The sequence below is a fragment of the Anguilla rostrata genome, chromosome 18, assembly GCF_018555375.3.
Source record: "Anguilla rostrata isolate EN2019 chromosome 18, ASM1855537v3, whole genome shotgun sequence".
NCBI classification, from domain to species: Eukaryota; Metazoa; Chordata; class Actinopteri; order Anguilliformes; family Anguillidae; genus Anguilla; species Anguilla rostrata.
Genome location: NC_057950.1, coordinates 31,042,515 through 31,067,065, shown reverse-complemented (window position 1 = coordinate 31,067,065; position 24,551 = coordinate 31,042,515). Strand labels below are relative to the sequence as shown.

General features: G+C 42.6%; 1 protein-coding gene across 2 annotated transcripts in view; it reads right to left on the bottom strand.

Annotated features, from left to right (window-relative positions):
• Nucleotides 1–232: 232 nt before the first annotated feature.
• LOC135245022 (inhibitory synaptic factor 2A-like) overlaps nucleotides 233–24,551 on the bottom strand; it is a 37,800-nt gene continuing 13,481 nt past the window's right edge. Inside the window, exons 2-4 of one of the 2 annotated variants that reach the window (XM_064317779.1) lie at nucleotides 20,926–22,111; nucleotides 8,394–8,465; nucleotides 233–1,039 (exon numbers count right to left, since the gene is read on the bottom strand). In XM_064317779.1, the coding sequence (XP_064173849.1) occupies nucleotides 856–1,039; nucleotides 8,394–8,465; nucleotides 20,926–22,106 (1,437 nt within the window). In that variant the 5' untranslated portion in view covers nucleotides 22,107–22,111 and the 3' untranslated portion in view covers nucleotides 233–855. Of the gene's footprint in view, nucleotides 1,040–8,393; nucleotides 8,466–20,925; nucleotides 22,615–24,551 lie in introns of those variants that run through there. The other variant, XM_064317778.1, reaches the window with a different exon arrangement.

Sequence of the window (24,551 nt, the reverse complement as noted above, 5' to 3'; positions counted from 1 at the left end):
TACTGTAGCTATGGAAACAGAGCTGTTTAGTTCCAGCTTGTATCCAATCAGCAGCTATGCCACTGCCTGTCTTAGCCCTGTAATAATCACTTTTCACTATTTCTATTTTATGATCACTTTCAGATAGGGCCAAAAGAGCTGGGATATGTCCTGGTTTTTTATGTCTCTTATAATTTCACATAATTATAGCATTATAGTGTATGGGTTTTGTGTATATGTGTATGCTTATACATTTATACTCTGTGTTTATACGCTTATGAATCAGCCGTTAAATAAAGCTGTTTGTGCTTTGCCTATATGTTGATATGCTGTTATAGTAATTCATAGTGAAATATGTGTTCCACACAGTCCCTGGTTCTTCCTCTATTCCAGAAAGGTTATTCCACACCATGGCCGTCATTTGGAAAAGGAAAAAAGACAAAAAAAAAGACAAAAGGCAGGCAGAAAAAGACAAAAATTCAAGTGCCAAAGTGAATAAAAAGTGACACCGTTGCATTGTCACACTGTGTAAAACATTTTTAACCCGAAAAAGTTGTTTTCAAAAAAAGGAAAAAGTAAATCCAATGTTTTTTCCCCAGCGAGCTGATTTGCCATGGTGTTATTCCATAGCCCACTTCCAGAAATTAGTTAAAAGTTGAAATCTTTTTTTTTCCATTTCTTGGTAAACATTTATTTATTTATTTATTCATTTATTTATTTATTTTTTAAACCAAACCATAGGTTTGTAACTTTTCCTTTGTGGTGGTATCCAAGGTCACTGGTATCCATCTCCTGGGGCAGAGAGATTGACAAATAGGAATCAAGTACCTCTTGAAAGAGCTCCTCCCCATATCCAAAAAAAAAAAATCCAGACTTTCATAGAAACCAGAGTTTCCAGCGGGCGTGCTTCTTTGACTCTGTTTTGGACTTGCGTTTTGGGGTGGAGGTGAACGCCTCTTGAGGGTAGGGCAGGGAGGGGAAGGGCAGGTCGTCAGTAGGGCACAGTCTCTTCATTAGCGGCTGAAGTTTATCTTCCTGCTGCTTGAAGTCCAGCTCCACACTGCAACACAGAAACACACACCTGTGAGCCTGTTTAGCCTCAGAAACACACACCTGTGAGCCTGTTTAGCCTCAGAAACACACACCTGTGAGCTCATTTAGCCAGAAACACATACCTGTGAGCTCATTTAGCCAGAAACACAAACCTGTGAGCTCATTCAGCCACAAAAACACACACCTGTGAGCCTGTTCAGCCACAGAAACACACATCTGTGAGCTCATCCAGCCAGAAACACACACCTGTGAGCTCATTCAGCCACAGAAACACACATCTGTGAGCTCATCCAGCCAGAAACACACACCTGTGAGCTCATTCAGCCAGAAACACACACCTTTGAGCTCATTCAGCCACAGGAACACACACCTGTGAGCTCACTCAGCCACAGAAACACACACGTGTGTGCTCATTCAGCCACAGAAACACACGTTATTCAGTTTATATATTCAGTTGTTCATGACATATTCAGTTGTTTTTGGAGAACAAAGCTGTACCCTACAGTTGCATCAGTAAAATCAGGAAGCCAACATCTAAAACCTTAATTTGTAGGGAAATTGTCAATGATTTACCATTATTTTCTGAAAATTGAAGAGAAATTGGCAAATAACTCTAGCAGCAATTTGAAGCACTATCATTTAAAAAATATGTATAAAGGGAAACCATAAAAATTTGACTTTTGATTCTCTTTGTACATATTAACATAATTTCATATAAAAAAATGCATGTTTTTATTTAAAAACTACTTTAACTTGGAATACCTAGCCATGTGCAACTGTACTATATATTTCCATACTTGACTAAAAGGTATGATTTTGTAGGTATAACACAAGCTGAATTCTGAAACTGAATGTTAGCAGACACTCTTATCAAGAGTGACTAACACTTCTTTTTTTAATATACCATTTAATTTTCACCCATACAGCAGGATTTATACTGAAGCAATGCAGGTTAAATACCTTGCTCAAGGGTACAACAGCAGCGTCTAACCAGGGAATCGAACCCGTGACCTTTAGGTTACGAGACCAGTTCCTCACCTATTATACTACACGGCCACATAGTGCAGTCTTTCCTGAGCTGGCTTCTCTGCATTTCCAGGGGTGTCCTTGCACAGCAGCAGCAGAGTGCACCGGGCAGGCTCTTATTAAGCAATAATCACCCCCACAGAAGCGTGCAATTAAGCTGTAATCAATCCAATCTGGTTATGGGGAAAAGCCAGCGTGAGGTGACACCAGAGGGAACCATATTAAACGCAAGGAGGCACATCTTATATCCAGCACAATCTTAATAACGCCCTCTGTGCTCAAATCGGTACATTTCGGGGGTGAAAATACTCAAGCCTACTGCACATTTATGCTTACTTACCCTGCGCTGGTGGGACTTCTTACTGCAGTGAAACGAAACTTCTGCTGCAGCGAGCGTGCGCGCTTCTATGTGGTTCTGAGTGGTTTAAATGTCTTTGTGCATTAAGGCATAGGAGTACATCAGCAGACTTCCATTCATGTTAAATGTGCGTTTGAAGTTGCACTGGTGTCCAGGTAATCGTGTTGTTGGGATTAAAGTGTGTGAGTTTTACTCATTTTATTGGGTTTATTGTGTGTTGGAGTTCGGATAGTGATGTTATGGCGATTATGGTCTGTTAGTTTATTGGGATTGCATGGCCAATGTGGAGCCAGGTGACAGGTCTGAACATTGCTTTGCCCCACAATCCCACTGCACATTCCCTGGAACTCTAGTCTCCAGCATGCTTGACAAATCTGACACAGTTTGACAAATAAAATCAATTTATGAAAAAAAAGTGCCATGACTTTCTGTTGTTTATGCCGGTACAACATAACAGCTATTGATTTTAATCTTTTTAAAATGATTTATAATGGAAGTTAAATTTGAATGTTCAACCTACTGTTGCCAATGTTACCATTAAATTTAACTGACCATTGGCAAAGCTCAATTACATGCTAGGCTGCTCTATGTTATAATGATATCCACATGCACCGCCTGCTCAGTCCCATTTTATTATTATTATTATTATTATTATTATTATTATTATTATTATTAATAATAATAACAGATATGTTGTGTATAATTCAGGATGTTCAGCAGGGCTCTGTTTACTGATTGTTTTGTTATCCAATGATTGATTCACTAATGGGCTCACGTTATCAGTATGCACCTATTCACATTAAGATACATTTTTCCATTTGAAGTATGCACCCCCCCCCCCCCCACATACACATAACTGCCCTGATCTAAGACTAACCTGTACAATTCAGCTTAGTCAATACCCAGGGGCAGAAACTGAGAAAGATTATCACCCTTTATTGTTGCTTCTCCATCAAAGTTTCAAACTCAAAACGGATTCTGCGCATTTCGAAGTGTGTGTGTGTGTGTGTGTGTGTGGAACATTTAAGTAGCTTTCTCAGGGAAGAAAAAAATATATTTGAAATATTCAAAACAGAGAAAGCCCGGCACCCCTTGGTGGGAAAGAAAAAATCAATGACATACTAAAATGGTAAAAAAATATATAGATATATATATATATTAGCATGCTTTTAGAACTCAAGAGGCTGCAGGTTGATAATGGGAGGCTTTCGCGATGTACATGTAAAAGTGGAAACTGTGCTCATGTCTGAAATTTTGGCTTGAATTTGAAGAGGGAAGGAAGACAGATGAACATTAAACCAATGTGCTCTGGATGTAGAACAGACAAACAGCTGTTATGCATATTCACTAGTCGGATGTCTATAGGAATCATTTGATCGTAATTATCTGATTCAATCATGTTCTTGTATGACTGACCGACATATACAAGCATTTACAATAAGCTTATATATATATAATTTCATTATTATTATATTTTTTCTGCAGCTCTACTCATTAAATAACCAGTATTCTATTCGGCCGAATACCGTCCCTTTCCCCTTCAGGAGCGTCAGAATCGGCACAGAGCCAGTCATCCCGGGGCTGGGAGCCCTGAAACGCACGCGAGCTGGCTCCGTTTCCAGCCCCGGCCTCATTAATCTCGGACATTGTGAGGAGATAATCATCTCCTCTTTGAGAAATATTCAAAAGCGCTTTAATGAAGGGTTCATTATTCTCCGCGCCGCCGGCTTATCGGCATCGCCGGACCGTCGGGGGGCCGCTGTTCCGCGCGGGACGCGGTTAGCCGTCGCGGCTCGCGCCTATCTGCGCTCCTCGCCGCGAACTCCCCAACCGAAACGCCGGCGCAGAGCGACTTTTGAGCGCGCTTTGGATCCGCGGCCTTCGCTGACCTCCTTTCTGTCCTCACCGTGCGAGGAGCAGAGGGAGAATCCTTACACGAAGAGTCAATATTTCCCCCCTCTCTTTTCCGTTCCTCCCACGCGCCCTGTCGCACGAATCCGTGCGGAGAACACTCCGCCGCCTGCTCCCAGACTTCCAACGCTCCCGCTGGAATACCCGCTGTACCTATGACAACCAGCTGTCAAGCTAACAGAAAAGCAGATATCCTATCTCACACTCAACAGAAAGTACCCTGTGTACACGCGTAGAGAGGACAGCTTTCTTACTGAGTCGCAAGCTCCGAGCGGACCCCTCCTCCCTCCCCCCAACCCTCAGAGACTCATATTCCCGTGAATGAAGTCCGCTGCTCATCAGATCTACCCTGATATAAATGAGTCCCACTGAGGAAGACTACCAGTGTACAGCACACTCATGCTATAAGCTGTTATTTAGACAATGTCTCCCCTCTGCTCTTCATCCTTCGCCTGAGTTTTAGCGATTGCATTTCTGACAGTACAAAGTGACACTATTACAAGCGCAGACTATTACAGAAGGGGGAATGAAAACTTACTAAGAAACAATAATAAATATCTGAACACGCTGCAGTCTGTACAAAAAATCTGTAGTTTTATTATCTGTGTTTTATTATCTGGGTGTATAAGGCCATGTGAGTGAATTACGCATCGATGCTGTTGAGCGTCCCTATTTTCATACAGAATAGGAATAGGAAAGGCTGAGAATATTGCCAAAAGCGACGCGTCAGACCCTTTTAAAGATATCTCCCCGTACAATCAGCTCATTAGGCCGCGGCCGCGTGGAATTAGATGATTAGATTACAGACGCTGCCAGACGAAGGACACAAAGAAGTGAGAAGAAAGGAAGTGGCATTAACATATATTGAGTTATTTCCCGTCCCCGCTCGTGTCGTGGAGGACTTTAATTAGACCGCGGCGAATGCTCTGAGTCACATTAGCTTTCCAAGTTTACAGATCACAAGATGGGAATATAATTACATTAATCATCTCAATCCACCGCATTCGTTTACTTATTTATTTATTATGTGTTGTCCTTCCCGCGGCGCATGACACTGCATGGGGCCCCAGTTGTTTGTTGTGGATATTGGGGCCCCTGCCAATGGGAAACTCCCTCCAGTTGTAATGCTGTGTTTGGGGCAGCCCCCATGTCAGGAGGTGAACCGACAGACACAGCGAATGCTGCCTTGAATTCACCGGGTGCAAGGAGCACAAAACAAAGAATATAACCACCAAAGAACACATTTAAAACCAAAACAAAAGGCACTAAAAAAGCCACAAAAGAAAGATAAAGGGCCATTTGACCAGAGGGTTTGAGAGAGAGAGAGAGAGAGAGAGAGAGAGAGAGAGAGAGAGACCACGCAGTGGCTGAGCCGTTTCTCCCACGGTTTGAGAGCTGGGCCTTTGCAAAACCCTTTGAGTAGGCAACGGGCAGCAGCTGCCATGGTCTGCAATGAGCCACAGCCATTACCATAGAAGTGAGCAGGGTTGGGCAGTGTCACAACCTCCTGGCATCACGATCTCCAGGGTTACCAGGAAATACAGTAGGTCCCTGTGATCAGTGTATTTCTATTTTTATGTCTGATCGACCAATCAAGTCATTATTTATACATTTGCTTAAGTCGATATAAGCTGCCCTATCGATGAACTGCAAACAACATACATAATATTAGATGAGGCTTTGATCAAAATGTAAATATGATTAATATTAAATGGGGGCTTTTTTCTCTTCGATTACAGCATGCTGAAAGTTGGATATAGATGTTAAGAGCCAGATAAACTGGGCCATATCTTAATGGTATACAACATATGACATGATGATCAGATGGTCAGTGAATCTGGATGCTCTTAAGCCGTAGTATGGTAATTTGAAGGTGATGGTTTGGCTAGCAGAACTACTGTTTTCTCTACTACCTTTTTCTACCTCCCCCCTCACGGTATGCCACATTGAAGAAGCGTTCTACATGAGGATGCTCACGATTGGACAGGGAATCAAGCTAGAAAATTCAAGTCTGTGCAAATATCCGAAGAATTCCACACCTCAACTCTGAACGAGGTAATCTCCCTTTAGAAAAAAATAAATTAAAAAAGCCTGTCAAAAAAAGAAGAAAAAAGAAAAAAAGCAGGTTGCCTTGACACTCAGTGTACTAGAAAAAGCACAAATGGCTGTCCCAGGGAAATTAAGCTTGAGTACACAATGCGCTTTGAGTCCGATAGCAGTCTTAATCCGGCGATGTAAATACGCGCTGACGCACGCACGGGCCCTGTCTGCGTCCTGCCGCGCTTCCCGAGACTGAAGCCATGGAAACGCGGGGGAACGGGATTTAAAACAGCCCACGCCGGGCTCCTTTCACTGCCGATATAAAGCAGGACAGGGGACCGACTGGATGGTGTGCCTGTCTTTAGATTCAGAATTCATATGTATTTATAAAATATATTTTCTTTTTAACCTCCCACATCATAAATTGCAAGGAGGGTACTATCTCTTTAGAACTATTAAGGGGGGAGGTGGATGGGGTGAAAGGATGTATGTTAAAAATACAACAGATTGCTGGTAAGGGAACATGACATTTTACAGCAATTGCAAAGACTGAGAGTGTGAACCTTAAGCAGAGCATGCGAGAGCTATGCCAAAAAGTTGCTAATTCTTCTAAGGACAATATGGTGCTTCCATTTCACTAATTTCTTTTTCTTTTCTTGATGGATTAAATTCAATGGTGGTTGTTGAACTGAAAACAGAAGGGGCAGAAGACCTCCCTTTAAATCGATCATTGGCTCTGACCCGGTTTCATTCATTTGCAACATACATTAACATTAGTCAACCAGAATTCACCTGAGAGCAACACAAATGCTAGCTGGATCACTTCTATCTGATACACATCTTTCATAAGAAGCTAGCCCTGTAGCCCCAGCAAACAAACAGCCCCCATTAATATACCCCTTAGTCAGCGGCAGGTAACCTTGAACTCCAGTCTTTAACTAGCTACATTCAGACAGCTTAAATGCACAAGTGAAATCCAGTACGATGCTCTAAAACTGACAGCGTTAGAAGACCAAATAAAGGAAGTGCATACAGGTCGACCGACTACAGGTTTAAGATTACGCAGAGAGATGAAGGCCAGAAACATACCCTACGGTACGTGAACGTAAACGACAGCGCTGGGACGCCGCTCTGCAAACGCACGTCCTGGTTGTACATAGTCAGCGTGCGTTCTTATGTCCCTGTGTCGCTAATAAACCCGACACCTCAAGGACCCGATCCAGGACAGCTGGGAAAGACTGAGTGGAAGAAAGCTCGAGTCGAAGAAGACTGCTTCATCGTGTCGTTGCCTGCTATAGTGCCCCTTGATGCGAAGCTTGACACTGCAAGAATGAGTCTCGGGTGACAAGCTTTAGAAGGCAACTACACCTGAAATCACCTTTGCGTAGCTCAAAGCATGCGCGTTTGCATACACACATACACACGTTTCAGGCCTAAACCACGGCCCGCTGCAGATACGAAACGCTGAACGCAGTGAGCTGGAGGGGCGGAGCCGGGTACCGTCCCGCTAGCTTCTGAGCTCTGAGGACCAGCCTTTGCGTGACACTGCAGTTCTCATAACGCTTATCCCTTCTCTCAGAGACCAGCCCCGCTGTCTGGGGTCCGCTCTGTTTTTACTTCCCCCCACATGTTCATCCCAACCGCCCCCCCCCCCACTCCCTCTCCTCCCCAAATCGTTCTTATGCCAGACCTCCCCAAAAAACGCTGAAGGAAGCACTGTTGAGAACTGCTCCGGCGCTTGAGGGCTCACGGTCGCGGCCCTCTCCCTGGGTTTCCCAATTCCCCGCTACGTTATTAGGAGTGCTACGCCATCGGCACAGAGGCGCAGAGGCCTGTTCAGGCTTGTGCGGCAGCACAGCTTGCACTCGAGACGCACAGTCTGCCTCCGACGCGCACACACTTCCCCTCGCACACACTTCCCCTCACACACACTTCCCCTCGCACACACTTCCCCTCGCACACACTTCCCCTCAGATACACTTCCCCTCACACACACTTCCCCTCACACACATTTCCCCTCACCGACCTGTAAATGATGCAGGCGCTGTTCCGACATGTGTCGCAGTTGTCCGTGTCCTGTCCTGTTCGGTAGGAGAGCCTGGAAAGACAAAAGAGAGTGCGAACGAGTGATTACAGACAGATAAAGAGAGTGCATGAGGGATTACAGACAGATACAGTGTGAATGAGTGATTACAGACAAATAAACAGTGTGAATGAGTGATTACAGACAGATACAGTGTGAATGAGTGATTACAGACAGATAAAGAGAGTGCATGAGTGATTACAGACAAATAAACAGTGTGAATGAGTGATTACAGCCAGATAAAATATGAATGAGTGATTACAGACAGATAAACAGTGTGAATGAGTGATTACAGACAGAAAGTGTGAATGAGTGATCAAAGACAGATATAGTGTTAATGAGTGATTACAGACAGATAAAGAGTATGAATTGGTGATTACAGACAGGTAAATAGTGTGAATGACTCTATTACAGACAGATACATAGTGTGAATGAGTGATCACAGACAGATTGAGTGTGAATGAGGGATTACAGACAGATATATAGAGTGAATGAGTGATTACAGATAGATAAATAGTGTGAATGCTTTTAGAACTATTGATTGGTTGTCAAGCATCTTGCAGAAAGGCAAACTGATATTAAGTTATAATACAGCAGTATTCACTGATGTTGCTGTCATCACAAATAACACCATATGATTCAGCATATTAATATTAATACATCTACTGGAACACGGTTTTATTGGCTAAACCGTTGCCATTTTCACAGGCTCATCCACCCTCCTAACCTCCTAGAGCCATTCTGAATCCAAGAACAGTACAAGATCAATTCATGCAGAGAAAAGAGCTATAGAATTTACAGCCACAGGAACTGTCAGAAGCACGACATTTTTCTTTTTTTTCTGTTTCTGATTAATGGAATTAACCAGAGGCCTTATTTAAAGTGCTTGATTCACTATAGGGAGCTGATCAGATATTACCTGAAGCATACCAGTGACACACACAATATTTCAGGCTTCATCAAACAGCTGTTAAATGTATCACCTTTATAATTAAAACCATTAAAGTACATAAAAGGGCTGATGGTAAAAAAAAAAAAAAAAAGTATTTTAAATGAAGCCTTAAATCATTTTAAACATTAAGAGGGTTCAAATGATTGACCCCATTTGCATCGGTTGACCTTGACTTGTAATCTCAAAGTTAACAGGAGAAAAGGTTCCTATAATCGCTCTGTCTGCTTCTGCGAATCTGCAGTGTTTAATTTTCATTTCTACTTTGCTGCAGAGAACATTGAGTATTGACCCAGCTGAAGGAAACAATTGCTCTCTCTCTCTCTCTCTCTCTCTCGTTGGGGTGGCAGATCCCGCCAAGTTACGCCTTGGTGGGGCGGCATGCCCCATACCTATACAGCACTGACATTTGGCTACTTTTCAGGGTTCCCAACAGAAATAACCACAATGACCACAGACACTCAGCCCTTAAAAAACATTCATTTCTGTACCTTCTGACCTCATGTCAACAGACAGAATTCACAAACAGCTTCACACATCCACACAATAAAGCCAAACATTTTGTTTTCTTCTTTTTCTTTACCCTGCCCATTACATCATCACTAGTGCTCCAGGCCCACAAACAATATGTCTCCCAATTGGACATTTAGCTACACCAGCCAATCAAAATGCCACATACACACGAAAAATTGACATATATTTTGAACCCATATATATATTTTGCAGTCCCAATATTCTCTATTTCTTTTCAAATAGTTGGTGAGCCGGGTCTATGCCATGTAACCAAACAATTGCAGCATTACGCTCCAGTGGGTTTACTGCCAACTGACCGCTCACATTCGCATTGTGACAGGGTTAATTAACAGAGAAAACAGAATGACAGTTTCTTTTAAAAGCCATCTCTTTAAGATGATGTCACAGTGGGGGAACTCACTCACCTGCCACCCTCTGGTTCACAGTGGGGTTAAATTCACTCGGAGACTCCACCATACAGAAGCAATATACCATCTTTCTCATTTATTTTCCTTTTGCCTGTGCTATTAACTTTGTTTCGGTGAAGCTCACGACTCCATGTTCTGTGAGCTGACCTCTGCATGATCCTTCCCCGTGACTGACCAGTAAAATCACGTGTTCAAAGCTATTTCCCCATCGGATTCGGACGCCGCTGTCACTTGCGTTCACCGGCTTTGACACCGGCGGCGTTGTTACCCTGCCGGTCTGCTCATGAGAGCAGAAGGCACCCGAGCGTCCCGACGCCGCTCGTAATTACCGCCCGTCACCCGCTGCCTGACGGACGACGGCGGGGGTGAGGTGAACCCAAATTTCACGCGGTCGTTAGGGGTGACCTCACTGCCGCGCATCCCGGCGCCGGGGATCAATAACCCTAATGGGGTGACCGGGTTCGGGGTCCTCTTTCACCTCTGCGAACGCCACGTGTGATTGAGAACGTGTCCGGGCAGGAACTCCTTTTCTGCATCTCCCTGTCTTGTCAGAAATCGAAAAAAAGGGTGAAGAAAACTCATGTGCTGTAAAGCACGCATCGAACAAGCATGGGATATATTTGAAGGCCAAATGAAATTATAATAGCAATCCATCCAAGCTGCTCTCACAATCAATAAAATGTATTTAAGCTATCGATTTAATGAAAAAATTGACAAATGCACAGATTCTATATCGGACCTAGATTAACAGGAAGTTTAACGGTTAGCTTGGTCAAAAAATCAGATCATAATCTAGAGGTGAGAATTGCCGGTTTAGCATAGGGCTGAACTGCATAGGGGAGCAGGTTTGGATGGAGAGTATTGGAATGGAGAGTATGGTACTTCAGGTCTACAATGCTGTCCTTTTCTGGGGAGGGCTCTGCTCCGTCCTGTTCGTTTGGCACTGACCCCTGCAGGACTCACATACATCATTAGTAGAACGAGGGGACATAAATGGAAATGAGCAAAAGGTAAATTCCGTACAGACATTAACCTCTTAGCGCAAAGCCCTAGTGGTCGGCACGCCGAGATTACTGAACTCAGACATTCAGTGCTACTGCAACCAAAGTACGAGTTAAAAACATAAACGCGTTGTTTCAGTTTCATAAGTAGACCATACATGACAACTATGCCGAATTCAGAGTTTCGCAGTGCCACCATTGTCGCTTTGGTCGTTCATTTAACATGCACCCCCTCCCTGCAGTCTCATCTAGAAAACACCCCCCACCCTTGACATAATGGACAATATTGTCTATCTTGGCATTCATAAAAATATTCTTGCACCACTAAAAAATCGTATTCCGTCATAGCAACAAGATAAACCCGAAATTAGCCCTAATATATGCCTATACAGCAGTGAAAACGCTGCTCACTGAATAACAAAATAAACGAGAAAAGTTTTTTAAAATGATGCCATATCATTCTACAGTCAATATCTGCGACTAAATATTGAATAAATATACAACCTTACCATTGGTTTTACGCAGAGATGTCCCTTTGGAGAGAGAGGAGACACTTTTATTTTTTGTAGTATTTTCCAATAGTATTGGAAAATACTATTATTATTGAGGACGTCTGGACATAGCTAAGCCATATGTTTGCTGATAGACCTAGCTGACATCGTTTTCTGGAGCAAAACAGAAGCGAATAGAACAGTATCATTGACCCTGTCTCTGTCCCCATCTACTGAACATAGATGAGATTTCATCATTGCTATGTAAGTATTACTGCTCAAAATATTTCGGTTACAAATGTTGTTTTTGAAATTGAGTGTCTTTAAATAGGTTAGTGGTGTTATATAATGTGGATATTTCACACTGTAATGTAAGCGTTGGATGGTAGTGTAATAGTTTTTGTGAAGCATGCAACAGTGATGACGTGAGAGTTGGAACATTGCCAAAACGTGGTGGACGGTTGAAAATTGTTTTCATGTCGTCCCATCCCCATACAAGAAAACATAGGAGAGTACAGAGTATAGAAATACATACAAGAGTTAATTATTACACATTTAGGTACTGTACCGCATTGTGTGACAATATTTTTGCATTATTTTTTAAATCTGATAGCAATGTTTCATCTTAAACCTTCAAAAGGGGCTCATTTATATGCTTTATAATGGACAAAAAACATTTTATTTAATTTTGGAGAGATTTTGGATATGTTTCTGGATCCCTAGATATTTTAGACCACTGTACGGACTGAACGCTTGTAATTCCAACTTGAAAATGATGCAACAGTGATTTTCTTGAGTCAAAACAGTTGATTTGTAGTGAAATATGTGAATATGTTGTGATTCACAGCAATGCATAATTTAGACATTTTGGATAGATTTGGAGATGCTGGGTACACTGCTTAGTTTTTGCTTCATACATCTATAGTAGTTTTAAATATCCGCCCTTAGATTTTATGAACTTGTGGTCAATAAGTTTTTGATTGTGTAGTTCAACCTGCTGTATATATGCAATCTCTCAGTATTTCATTGCAAACTAAAAAGTGCAAATTCATTTTTGATTTTTTGTTTAGACAATTGCATTTGTGGCACTTTATTTCTTCCAAAATTATGAATATAAACTAATCTGTGTTAGTATTGTAAATTGTACAAATGTCTTGCTTCATTTAAGCCATTTTTCAAGTCTCTGTGATGTTCACACCTGGAGTTATAAAGCTATAAATAGAGTACCTCCGAAATGGGCAAGGATTGGCAAGATTTGGCATGTGTGCTAGGGGGTTAAGGAGCATTTTTTCATGCAGGGAGTAAGCCAATGTGTGAAAAAGCCTGCCAGCTCACGTAGTAGAGGCAGATCTCTGGGGATTTTCGAGACCAGGCTTGATACAGTGTTAGATACTATCTAGTCTATAGGTAATCAGAGCTCTAGGTCCAATCTAGTCAGGAAAACAGCGAATACCGCCAGGCTGAATGGCCTGTTCTTCTCATTATGTTATGTAATGCTACCAGCTCTCTTCAAAGACAGGCCACATCCTGCCCCCCCCTTTTCCCCACCCCCTCATCCCCCCACATTTAGACTGGCTGCTGCCACTATGCAGCCACTCTATCGATCAACTGTGGACAATAGCAAGCTTCTAATTACATCAGTGGGTCAATGAAACATGGCCCTTCTCTGTAAAACCAGGCCAGGGGTCCTCCATGAAACCCCTGTTCCTGATCCGTTGAGTGGAGAAGAGCAACGAGCCACTCTGACATCCATCATTCATCTTCCTGTCTCCTCCTCGTGGGATCATTACAATGCCCAATTGCAGTATGATTCAGTCATTCACAAACAAGGCTGTTCTCTGCTTGACAGGTCAATGATGATGACTCAGTCATGTCGGCCAATTAGAGGCAGCATTTCTGGGGATCTATGAATTGCACATATGCACAGACATTGCGGTAAAACTTGCGTAAGGCGTTCGCAAGTAGGGTTTTTACACTGATGGATCTGCGCTGTTCAGAAGATGTGCGTTAATGCGCACATTTTGATGTGCGTGATTTTTGTACTTAGCTTCGCATTTAACCGGGCAGCCTAGCCTAAAAACCGTCAAGTCTCTTCCGGAGACTACATGCTATGCATGATGCACCTGACGTTAGTACTGAAATAATTAAATTCACCCAAGTTAAGGCTTTTTCAGAAGATAACAAAAATGTTCAGGAATGTGGAAAGACTATGGCCCTGTCCGAATCAGAGCCATTCCATACTGTTGGCAATGCTTGTTGAGTACACTGGATGGCAAAGTTCTTAAGTTGGCAAAATTTTCTCTAAATAAAGTGTCATTAAAATTCACGGATGCTAAATAAATGTAATGTAATGTATAACAACCTCCACTCTTCTGGGAAAGCTTTATATTAGATGTTAGAGCATTGCTGCAGGGATTTGCTTCCATTCAGCCAGAAGACCTTTATTGAGGTCAGGCACTATTTGAGCAATTAGGCCTTTGGCTTTCCAATTGACCCTAAAGGTGCTGGATGGTGTTGAGGTCAGGGCTCTGCGCAGGTCAATCAAGTTCTTCCACACCATTCTCAACAAAACCATTTCTATATGGACCTCACTGAGTTGCCCAGGGAAGCACCGAATTGTATAGAATGTGATTGTATGCTGTAGCGTTAAGATTTGCCTTCATTGGAACTAAGGGGCTTAGCCCAAACCATGAAAAATAGCCCTAAATCAAGGGGTGTCCAGAGACTTTTGGTCATATACTGTATGTAGGTTTCCTGATTTTCGCTGAGTACATTAAGGAACTCACTTTTCAGAAAGTAAACAAACATTTTGGTCCCAAAAATGTTGCAGCTTCGCTTTAAAAATGAGGTTCAGATGTGCTGCTGTTTTCCTTCAACAACAACAACAACAACAACAACAACAACAACAACAACAACAACAACAACAACAACAACAACAACAACAACATCAACAACAACAGCGAAACATGAGCATGGCAGCCACGCAAGATTTAAATTCCAACTACAAGGGTCAGGCTTCTAACCACACTTGTACGTTATGGTTGGGAAATAGTATGGAGGATATTTTTTGCATACTGCATTCTGTTTACAGTGCACAGTATGCTAGAACACAGCACACATCATACAGGACACAGTAGATAGGGCTCTGCTTTAGACAGAGCCCAGGACTTCAAATCAGGCTTGCTGAACACACAAAAAATACTTCATTGCTTTTATAATTGGAAATAAAAATGTACATTGATTCATAGCAATTCATTATGATTAGAAGCTGGACAGGTGTTTTTAATGTTTATCAAATACTGTAAATGCACTGTGTTTGTAGGGTAAGCCTAAAGTATGAATGCTAACGCACATCACCCTTCAATGTAATGTAGTTATTCCAGAAATGAATAACTCTGAATTTGCATTCTTACATAATTTCCATTGCTGATCAGTAACCTGGGCTTGATGATTTCATGCTGTCATTTGACTGTTTAAAGCAAACAGTTGAACACAAATAATTTCTCAAAACATGACCTGGTGTGTCTCCTTGAAAAAAAAAGAGAAAAAAGAATAAAAAAACAAGAACTCTGTCACACAAGTGAAAATGTGTTATTTTTTGCCGGTATGATTCAGTCTCACGAGGGGCATCTCTGAACGGAGAAGCAGGTTTTTTTGTAGGGACGCTAGCACTGAAGCAGACATTAGTATCTGTGCACACGGCATAACAAAACACTGAAGCGAATAAGCAAGCGATTGCAGAACTCTGCTCAACGAAGGCTTACAATCTGAACAGATTTTACATTTTCTTGTCAAATGCTATCAAAGAGTCTTCACCCACATTCCATTAAACTCAATTTATATGAAAGACATTGAATACAGTTGACATTTTTCAACATTTTAAATGTAAGGCCAAAAGAGCTCTTACAGAACATATCCGAATGTTGTCAGAGGCAATACAGTGGCTTAGGGAGTCAGTTACATGTAACAGAAGTGACATCAGCACTGAGTGGGTAGCTTTCAGACCTACCCTCCAGCGGGTTTAGTGTCAGTCAAACACTCACATGACAACACTGCACTGGTCACGGCAGAGTGGCAGTATAATGGCATGCCGAGAACATGCAGAAACTATCCTGTTTAAGATGATGCTACATGACAGAGGAGGAAATGGCATTCAGTTCAACACACACGCACACACACATGCACACACACAAATCCAAATAAACACACATACACACACAAATCTAAATAAACACACACACACATATGCACACACACTGACACACAAACACACACAAATCCAAATAAACACTGACACACAAACACACACAAATCCAAATAAACACACACACACACACACATGCATGCACACATACACACACAAATCCAAATAAACACACACACCCACACAAATACAAATACACACATGCATGCACACATACACACACAAATCCAAATAAACACACACACATACACACAAATTCAAATGATGATGCACATGCACACACACACACACATACACACAATTTTGAATAAACACACACACGCTCATGCACACACACACACAAACACACACACATGCACACACGCACACAAATTGGCTTAAAAATGTTAATAATTTGGACATCAAAAACAACTGTGAATCGAATCGAATCGAGGTTCTTATGACATATTATTCAAATGCAAAGCATCAATAAGTGTTATCAAGCATCACTTTACACATTCATCCATCCAGCCATCATCTAATCCGCTTAGTCCTGGTCAGGGTCGCTGGAGGTGGGGTGGGGGGTGGTTTGAAGCCTATCCCAGCATGCATTGGGCAAAGAGGGCAGGAGGTTGCCAGTCCATTTCAGGGCAACACATCATGGGGTAATGCAATTGCTTGTTAAGTATTTCTCTGAATCGATGCTTGCTATTCCCGCACTGTTGCCTCGCTATAAGCGTCCATTTTGTAGCTTTAGACTAACAGTATGCAATCTGGATATAGTGTTTGAAAATGAGGCACTGATAAAGTGTTTGGCTGGGTCAATGACAGATGAAATGACTGTGCCTTACAAGGGTTGCTGCTGAGCAGCTTTCCCAACATTAGTGTTCATCCGGCAAACGACTCGGCTTTCCAACAGCTAGCCGCCTGTGGATATTTATAAACCAATGAACACGCTAACTGCTCCGCGAGGTGCGGCCGGCTAGGAGGGAATACCAAATAGCATGGTTTGTGCGCCATGTTGTGAAATATAACCCCACCCAATCTCAGAGATTTTGCCGGAAAAGCTCAGGACATATATCTTCTGCTCAGTGAAACTGAAGGTGCTTAAAATTAGTAGAGTTTGTTCCACTTCATCTACGCAGGTACACACTGGCTCTTGTGCTGTTAGTGTTTCACTGATAATGTTCTTCACAGGGGAACTTAAGAACTAAGGACAGACTAAATATTTTCATAAGTGTGTTAACAACTGGAAAAGAACTACACTGCAGGCGACTCCTCATGTAAAACTACAGTACACCTGTTATAGCTGAAAACACAACCACAAGCCTGTGACTTTGATGGTTATATAATATAATCAAGATGTACACAGTGTCCAAAATTCAATCAACTTATGTCTTAAACGTGTACTAATGTTTACTCAATTACTCATGGTACATTTGTCTTTTCCAGCACAAATACAGTGCTGCCGAACATAAGAAAAAGCCTGTCAGATATCTAGAGATTAGATAATAGCCTTAGAGAGAGAAATAGTAAACTGGATAGAATATTATATTGTTTCTAAGAATGCTGCCAAGCCCTGCCCTCCATAAACATTAAAGCAAATGTGATTTGGGCGATTTAAAGTCACGTTGATACTCTAATCTAGGCAGGGGATCCATGGGTCTCACCTCCTGCAGAGTTTGTCTCGGAAAAGACAAAACCAGAAGACAAAGCTATCTATGGGGCCAGAGGCCCAGACTAGCTACAGGACGCATAAAGATCTGGTCCCTTTTGTTCTTAAGTCGGAGTACAATCGGAGACATTTAATTGAAATCACTGTCTGACAATATGGTTGTCAATATAGATAACTGAGGTCTGCTAACAGAAATCTGTATTTTTCAGAGAGGTTCCAGTTTAAAGCAAAAACCCACACGATGCAAGTGGTTTTGTTACATGGAAAAAAATTTCCACTGAAGGTGGAAAGTACAGATGGCTGGTTTCAACAATTATTTGTCTACAATTTTCACCTCTGTGATTATAAGCAGAACTAAACTGCCATGCTTTTTATAGGTATTCAATAGATCCTAACACATAGAATGTACGGCCTTGTTAGAAAGGGACTAAATACATGAATCTTTTGATAGCAATATCAAAAGATTAGCCAAACTTTCAACAACATAAGGTCACTTTAATTAATTTGTACACTGTCAGCTTTTAGATAGGCCAGTCCTTGTCATAAATGAACCTGACCCTCCAACCCACAACCCCCTCCGCTCCTTCGCTCGGCATCACCCAATCGGGGCAAACATGCTCAAGCCATGCTGGGTAAGGTATTTAAGGCCACAGGAAGATGTTTTGTGCTGCAGTTGGTTTTGAAGCCCTGGAGGAGAGTTTTCTTCTTTTTATTTTGGTAATGGTTATTTTGGCTGGGAAAGGATAATACTGTACTTTGGCATGGCCCGGCGAATCAGGTTTCACTCTTTATGTATTATACTGTATTAAATATCCTACTTGTTCAATGTCTTAAAGGTAATGAGCATACATTCAATAAAGATAGTATTATTTCAATTCACAATTTTAATTGACTCCTTATTAAATTAAATCATTTAGGCTCACAACTTCATACAGTTTGTTTTGGCTTGTCAGTTGATTCCACCAGGCTACTGTAGACTAACCTATGAATGAATTTGGTGATTTAATTGATGATTGTCATTTTCAGTAATAATTATTAAATCAAATAATGTAAAATATATTTTATATGGAGGTCAAGTGAGCAGTTCAAGCACCCAATACCACTTGTATTCAGAATTCATGTTTTTATTCAATCCTCGCTTGTCTGACAAGCTCATGTCATATAAGTCAAAGTAAGTCAGTCATCTGGGTACAGTACACTTTATTTATTTATTGTCACCTGTTAAAGTTGACAGATCTCCATAGAGGCCATGCAATTTATTTATTTGTTTATATTGGTCCTGCTATCTTGAGATCACGGCTAACTTTTGTTATGTGGAGATCATAAGATTTCCACAATAAAATATAAATCATCATTTCTCATAGTCAGAACATAGTAAATTGTGATGTAACACACCACTTAATTACGTACACCTGCTCATAACGCAAGTAGCCTATTCCCCAAACAGTGAATCATGTGGCTGCAACTCAACAAGCATGCACACATGGTAAACAAGTTTAGTTTTTTGTTCAACCAAACATTACAATCGTCAAGATGTATGACCTAAGTGACTTTGATCGTGGGATGATTGTTGGTACCAGATGTGGTGGTTCCAGCATCTCAGCCAATATAAGGGTGAGAAATGATTTTTAAAAAAATAATAAAAAAATTTAAAAAAGACCTCTACAGTTGATGGCCAAAGAATTTTCACTATAATTACAGAAATTCCCCAAGCACCTGACTGACAGATCAGAAAGATTTTTCAGGAGGCAGGTGTGGATGTGACAGTAACTACTGTCCACCAAAGACCTCACTACCATAACTACAGAGGATACACTGCAAGATGCAAACCACTATTTAGCCACAAAAACAGAACGGCTAGTTTACAGTTTACTAAGAAGAACCTAAAAGAGCCTGCAGTGTTCTGGAAAAAGGTCTTGTGGACAGACGAGACCAAGATTCACTTGTATCACAGTGATGGAAAAAGCAATGTGTGGAGGCAAAAAGGACCTGTCTGAGACCAAAAGCACTCCCCCTCATCTGTGAAACACGGTGGTGGGGGTGGTATGGTCTGGGCATGTCTGGCTGCTACAGGTACTGACTCACTTCTCTTCATCGATGATACAACTGCTGATGGTAGCAGCAGAATGAATTTAAGTTCAAGCAAATACATCCAAACTCTTTGTAAGGTGCCTCATCCCACAGCAAGATGATCCCAAACATACTGCTAAAGCACGAGTTTTCCCAAATCCAAAGAACTGAAAAATTCTTTACTGGCCAAGTCAGTCACCCGATCTGAATCCAATTTAATATGCATTTCATATGCTGAAGAGAAAATCTAAATCTAAAACTGTGGAATACAGACCCATATCAAAATAAGTATGTCTTTGTTCCAAACATTATAGAGCTCACTGAAAAAAAAAAAATATATATATATATATATGTATATAGAGAGAGAGAGGGAGAGAGATTTAAACTAATCTTTGCCATTACATTGTGCAATAAGTGAACAGTGAAATAAATCTTAAGCGTCACTTGATGTAAAAATTTTAGCTTTAATGTTGAGAGGCATGATTCTTTTTTATGCCTGTAGACTTTAGAAGGGAAGCATCAGAAAGAAAGTGGCTGAAGCCTCCTTTTTGGCTTTGAGCGCACGCTGAGCACGCGAAGCGATACGGGCGGCGGTAATGCGTCCAATCGCACGCGAAGCGGAACACCAAGTGACGGACGGGGTGCAATTCGCCGGCTACCCCCCACCCCCACCCCGCTTCTCTCTCGCAGCTTAGCAACCCGCTATTAAAAGGCACTATCCCCGCATTCATATCGTTCCAGGCGGAACGCGGACCGCCCCGTACCGGACCGGGGGAACCGCCGCCTTGTAAAGCGCCGCCGGATTAGTGTCTCAGAAAAAGGACGGTGAATATTTTCCGGTTTAAATGGACCGTCGCGAGCGCTGCTCTGCGTTAGAGACCCGCGATGCCACCGGCACAGTGGAGAGGGGGGAAGGCATGAATCTTTCATTCAACACTTTTATGTCAGAAACACTCTTCCCTTACTTTCCAGAATACATTTTTGAACCAGGCTTGCTCTGGAACCAATTATGCTGAGCGTAAGGATATAACAGACTGTTATAATAATAATAATAATAATAATAATAATAATACATTTATTGATAAAGCACTTATTAAGGTTTGCATAGTATTTTACCATGAGAACAATAAAGCATGCGTATTGATTGATATGACAGGACTCCTACCCTTCTCTGTGAGCCTCTCCCTTCTCCAGCTCCTGAATGACTCCCAGCAGGACCTTGATGGTCTCCTGACTGGAGCTGATCAGGTTCTCCATCGCCTGAAGCTGCACTTTGAGGTCCCCATCCTGAGCGACGGCCACTATCTGCTTGCAGGCCTGGCCCGCGGCCGCCACGGCCGCGCCCCCGGGACACGCCCCGGCGTCCTCCGGTGCCCCCAGAGGCCTGGGGTGGCACTGTGGCTGGGCGGAGCAGCCGGCGTGCAGCAGGGCCTGCGACTGCAGCTGCAGGCCGTTCAGCTCCAGGGCCTGCCTGCGCCGGCTGCGCAGCGTCGGGCTGTCCAGGCACTCCACCTGCGTCAGCGAGTTCCAGGCCAGGGGCTCCGTCACCTTCGAACCCGCGTCCTCCAAAGACCTGGACGAGGCCTCCCTGAAGGTCCGGAGCTGGCGTCCGGTCGAGGGGTCCGGGCCCCCTTCCGCCCGGAGCGGGCCCCTGCGGCCTTCGGGCCCGTCGCCGTACGCCAGGAAGTCGGCGTCGGCGCTGGAGTCCGAGGTGCTGGGAAAGCGGCGGGAGTCCTCGGAGCAGCTGACCAGCGAGGACTCCGGGCACGCGGCCCCGTCCGCGCAGTTTGCGGCGGGGAGGTCCTCGGCCGCGTCGGCGCAGTCCATGGCGTGGAAGAGCGCCCGCGTCTGGTGGCTGACCTTGGCCACGCACCGGGCGGAGCCCCCCAGGCTCTCGGCGTCCTTCGGCCCCGCCGCGTCCGTCGGGAAGCCGTTGTCCTGACCCTGGAAGCTCTCCACCGCGGCGGAGTGCTTGAAGGTGTGTCCCTTCTTGCGCTCGAAGGGGAAGGTCTGGTAGCGCGTTTTAAGGTCCGGGGACGTCTGCACGCCTGTGCTCCGCGTGACGTTGGGGATGGAGCGGCGAGCGGGCACGGTCATGTACTTGCGGTACGCCATTTTGTAGGACACGGGCCTGGCGCCCTTCCCGCCCGCCTGCTTGGCGGCCTCCCGCTGCTCGTTCTGCGCCTCGCAGATGTCCTTGAAGCGCACCTGCAGGGCCTTGTTCCGCTTGCGCACCTGCCTGCTGGGGTCCAGGCTGTACTTCTCCTCCAGGGCCAGAGAGGGCGCCGCTTCTGAGTCGGACTCCGAGTTGGTGAGCGTGCATTTGCCAGCCTCCCTGCTCACCATGGTTCCTGAAAGTGAGGAAACGGCGAGTTACTGTCACAGAAAGGAAACTGTTGTTACAGATGACTAAGAATTCATTCCAGTCTCTTAAGCCGCGTTTCCACCAAAAGTACCCCGAACTTTTAGTCCCAGGAACTACTTTTCAAAGAGCTAAAAGGTTCCTTCAGCCCACTGTTGTCTGCGTTTCCACCGCGGTCTAAAGTCCCGCGAAGATTAGGCAAATTAGCCTTATTTTATCCATCCTCGCTTCCTTTCCTTGTCTCCTTTACTAGTATGGAAGGCCAAATGAGTCAAAAAATGCATGAAATTGATGTCTGGAATCACGTGATGAGAACACAAAAACAACATGTAGACAACACACTGACAATGCTTGACCCCAGACCTGAATACATTTTGGTCTTCGATACTAGGAAAGGACACAAGGAAAGGTTTGGATAACAAGTTTGGATAAAATAAGCTACTGGAATGAGCATCTAGTTTTCTGGCATGGATGACTGTCATGATATGTATAACTGTATAATTATCCAATGATTATTTAATTATAATAAAATGTAAACAATGTTTTTTACAGCACACAATATTATTCAATTGTAAACCATCGTCACTGTGTCCATTTTTAGGAAAAAATCATTGGGAGTACGATTAAATGCATTGCTATCTTTTTATTTAGAAATATATCTTTTTGTAAAGGCTTCTCACTGTGGAACAACTGTCTTATGCTACTGAGTTATGCTACTTAGTCTTTTCCATAATTCTGAACATAAAATGCAACTAATGAATTCTGTAATGTTTTATATTCCGTTTGGGATCTTGTCTTTAAGGACTTGCACCCCGAACATGAAGCTCACAGTCTCCAGGGACTGTATGTTATTAATTCATTATGGTATGAGATCAGTTGAATCCGGTGGTGAATTCAGCAGAGATGGAGGACTTGAGACGTCTCAGAGTCGTTGCATTTCTACTAAATTAATTACTTGCTTCATCGTCCCCAGATAACTGTGCAGTCCATTGAATTACAAGCCTTTCAGGTTATTAGAATGTACATGTCAATTCCCCACCGTTCACTCCCACAGAAATACTAGCATTCCCCTGCTGGATGGTCGGCTGTGCTTAGATTGACAAAAGGATTGGTTCTGAGTGAAAGAACCATAATACAGAAATTTCCGGTTGCCTCACTTTTTTACATCAGTTCTTATTAATGCAGAGGAATTAACATTAATGGTGGTAATAACATGAATAATAGTAAAAAGAAGGTGGGGTGCTGCTGGGGCACTGGAGCAGCGCCCATGCTATTTCACCTAATATTAAGGGCAACAGAAGATGAGATCATTAATCCGTCAAACCTTATTCACACCTTATATACCAAAGTACATTAAATGGATGCATTATTCATGCATATATACGTACATACACTTTTCTTTCCAGAAGGATGTAAATATCACACTGTTGTTTTTATTTATTGAATCTTATTTTAATTAGTCGTATTTACCACTATTTTTCTGTGGCTTGTTGTTGCCATATGTTGTAGTAATATTTCAAATAATAACATACACACGTTTTTATCCTCACTTATAACAAGAGATTGGAACATTGACAGTAGCTACAGTAACTAATGCTATTGTCCTGAAAACATTTAAAATGTAAAATTGTGCAACAACACAGAACAATAATATGGACAGTTTTAACATCATTGTTAATAAGAGAACACAGTTAAAGCAGCTGTCTGTGGGTGATATCAAAACACAGGCTACTTCCAAAATGCCCTCTAATTTAAATCGCCACACAACAGATAATGTTAGGCTCCGCGTCCAGGACTCATGTTAAAATGTTTTCAATAAGCTTCAGTTAACTATGCAGAAAGCAGTCCAAACATCTAACATAGCTTCACAAAATTAGCAACATAGCTACTCCAGTCACTGTCCCACTAAAATACACGGTTAGGCAGTGAATGCTAGTTCACTTGCGTCTATATTTCCATTTTGTTTTTGTGTTGCTCGTCATCCACACAGTAATGTTACAGAACTATATTGCTTGGCTAAAGAATGCTATTGTATTTTTTATGAACAAACAATTCCATGTATTTAACCTTCTGTGTCTTCGCGTCGTGCCTAACAACACCCTTTAGCTGTGACTATATACACAATATCCTTAATTTTATTTTTGAAAAAATATAATACTGTGCAGAATATATTGCATTACTAACTCAAACACTAGACTGGCACAGCAATGAAAACTAACAAGAAAATTCACCACAAACTGCGGATACCTCTTGACCAACCAAAACACAAACACGGAATATATACCTGGAGATGGGCATTTTGCTTATGCGAGCTTTTCACACACAGTCATGCATAAGCAAATTATTTTTTAAATATACTGAGAGAGCCATGACCTGCTATTTTTTGCTCATAATATTTACCTCCACAATTCATTTGTCTTATTATTGAG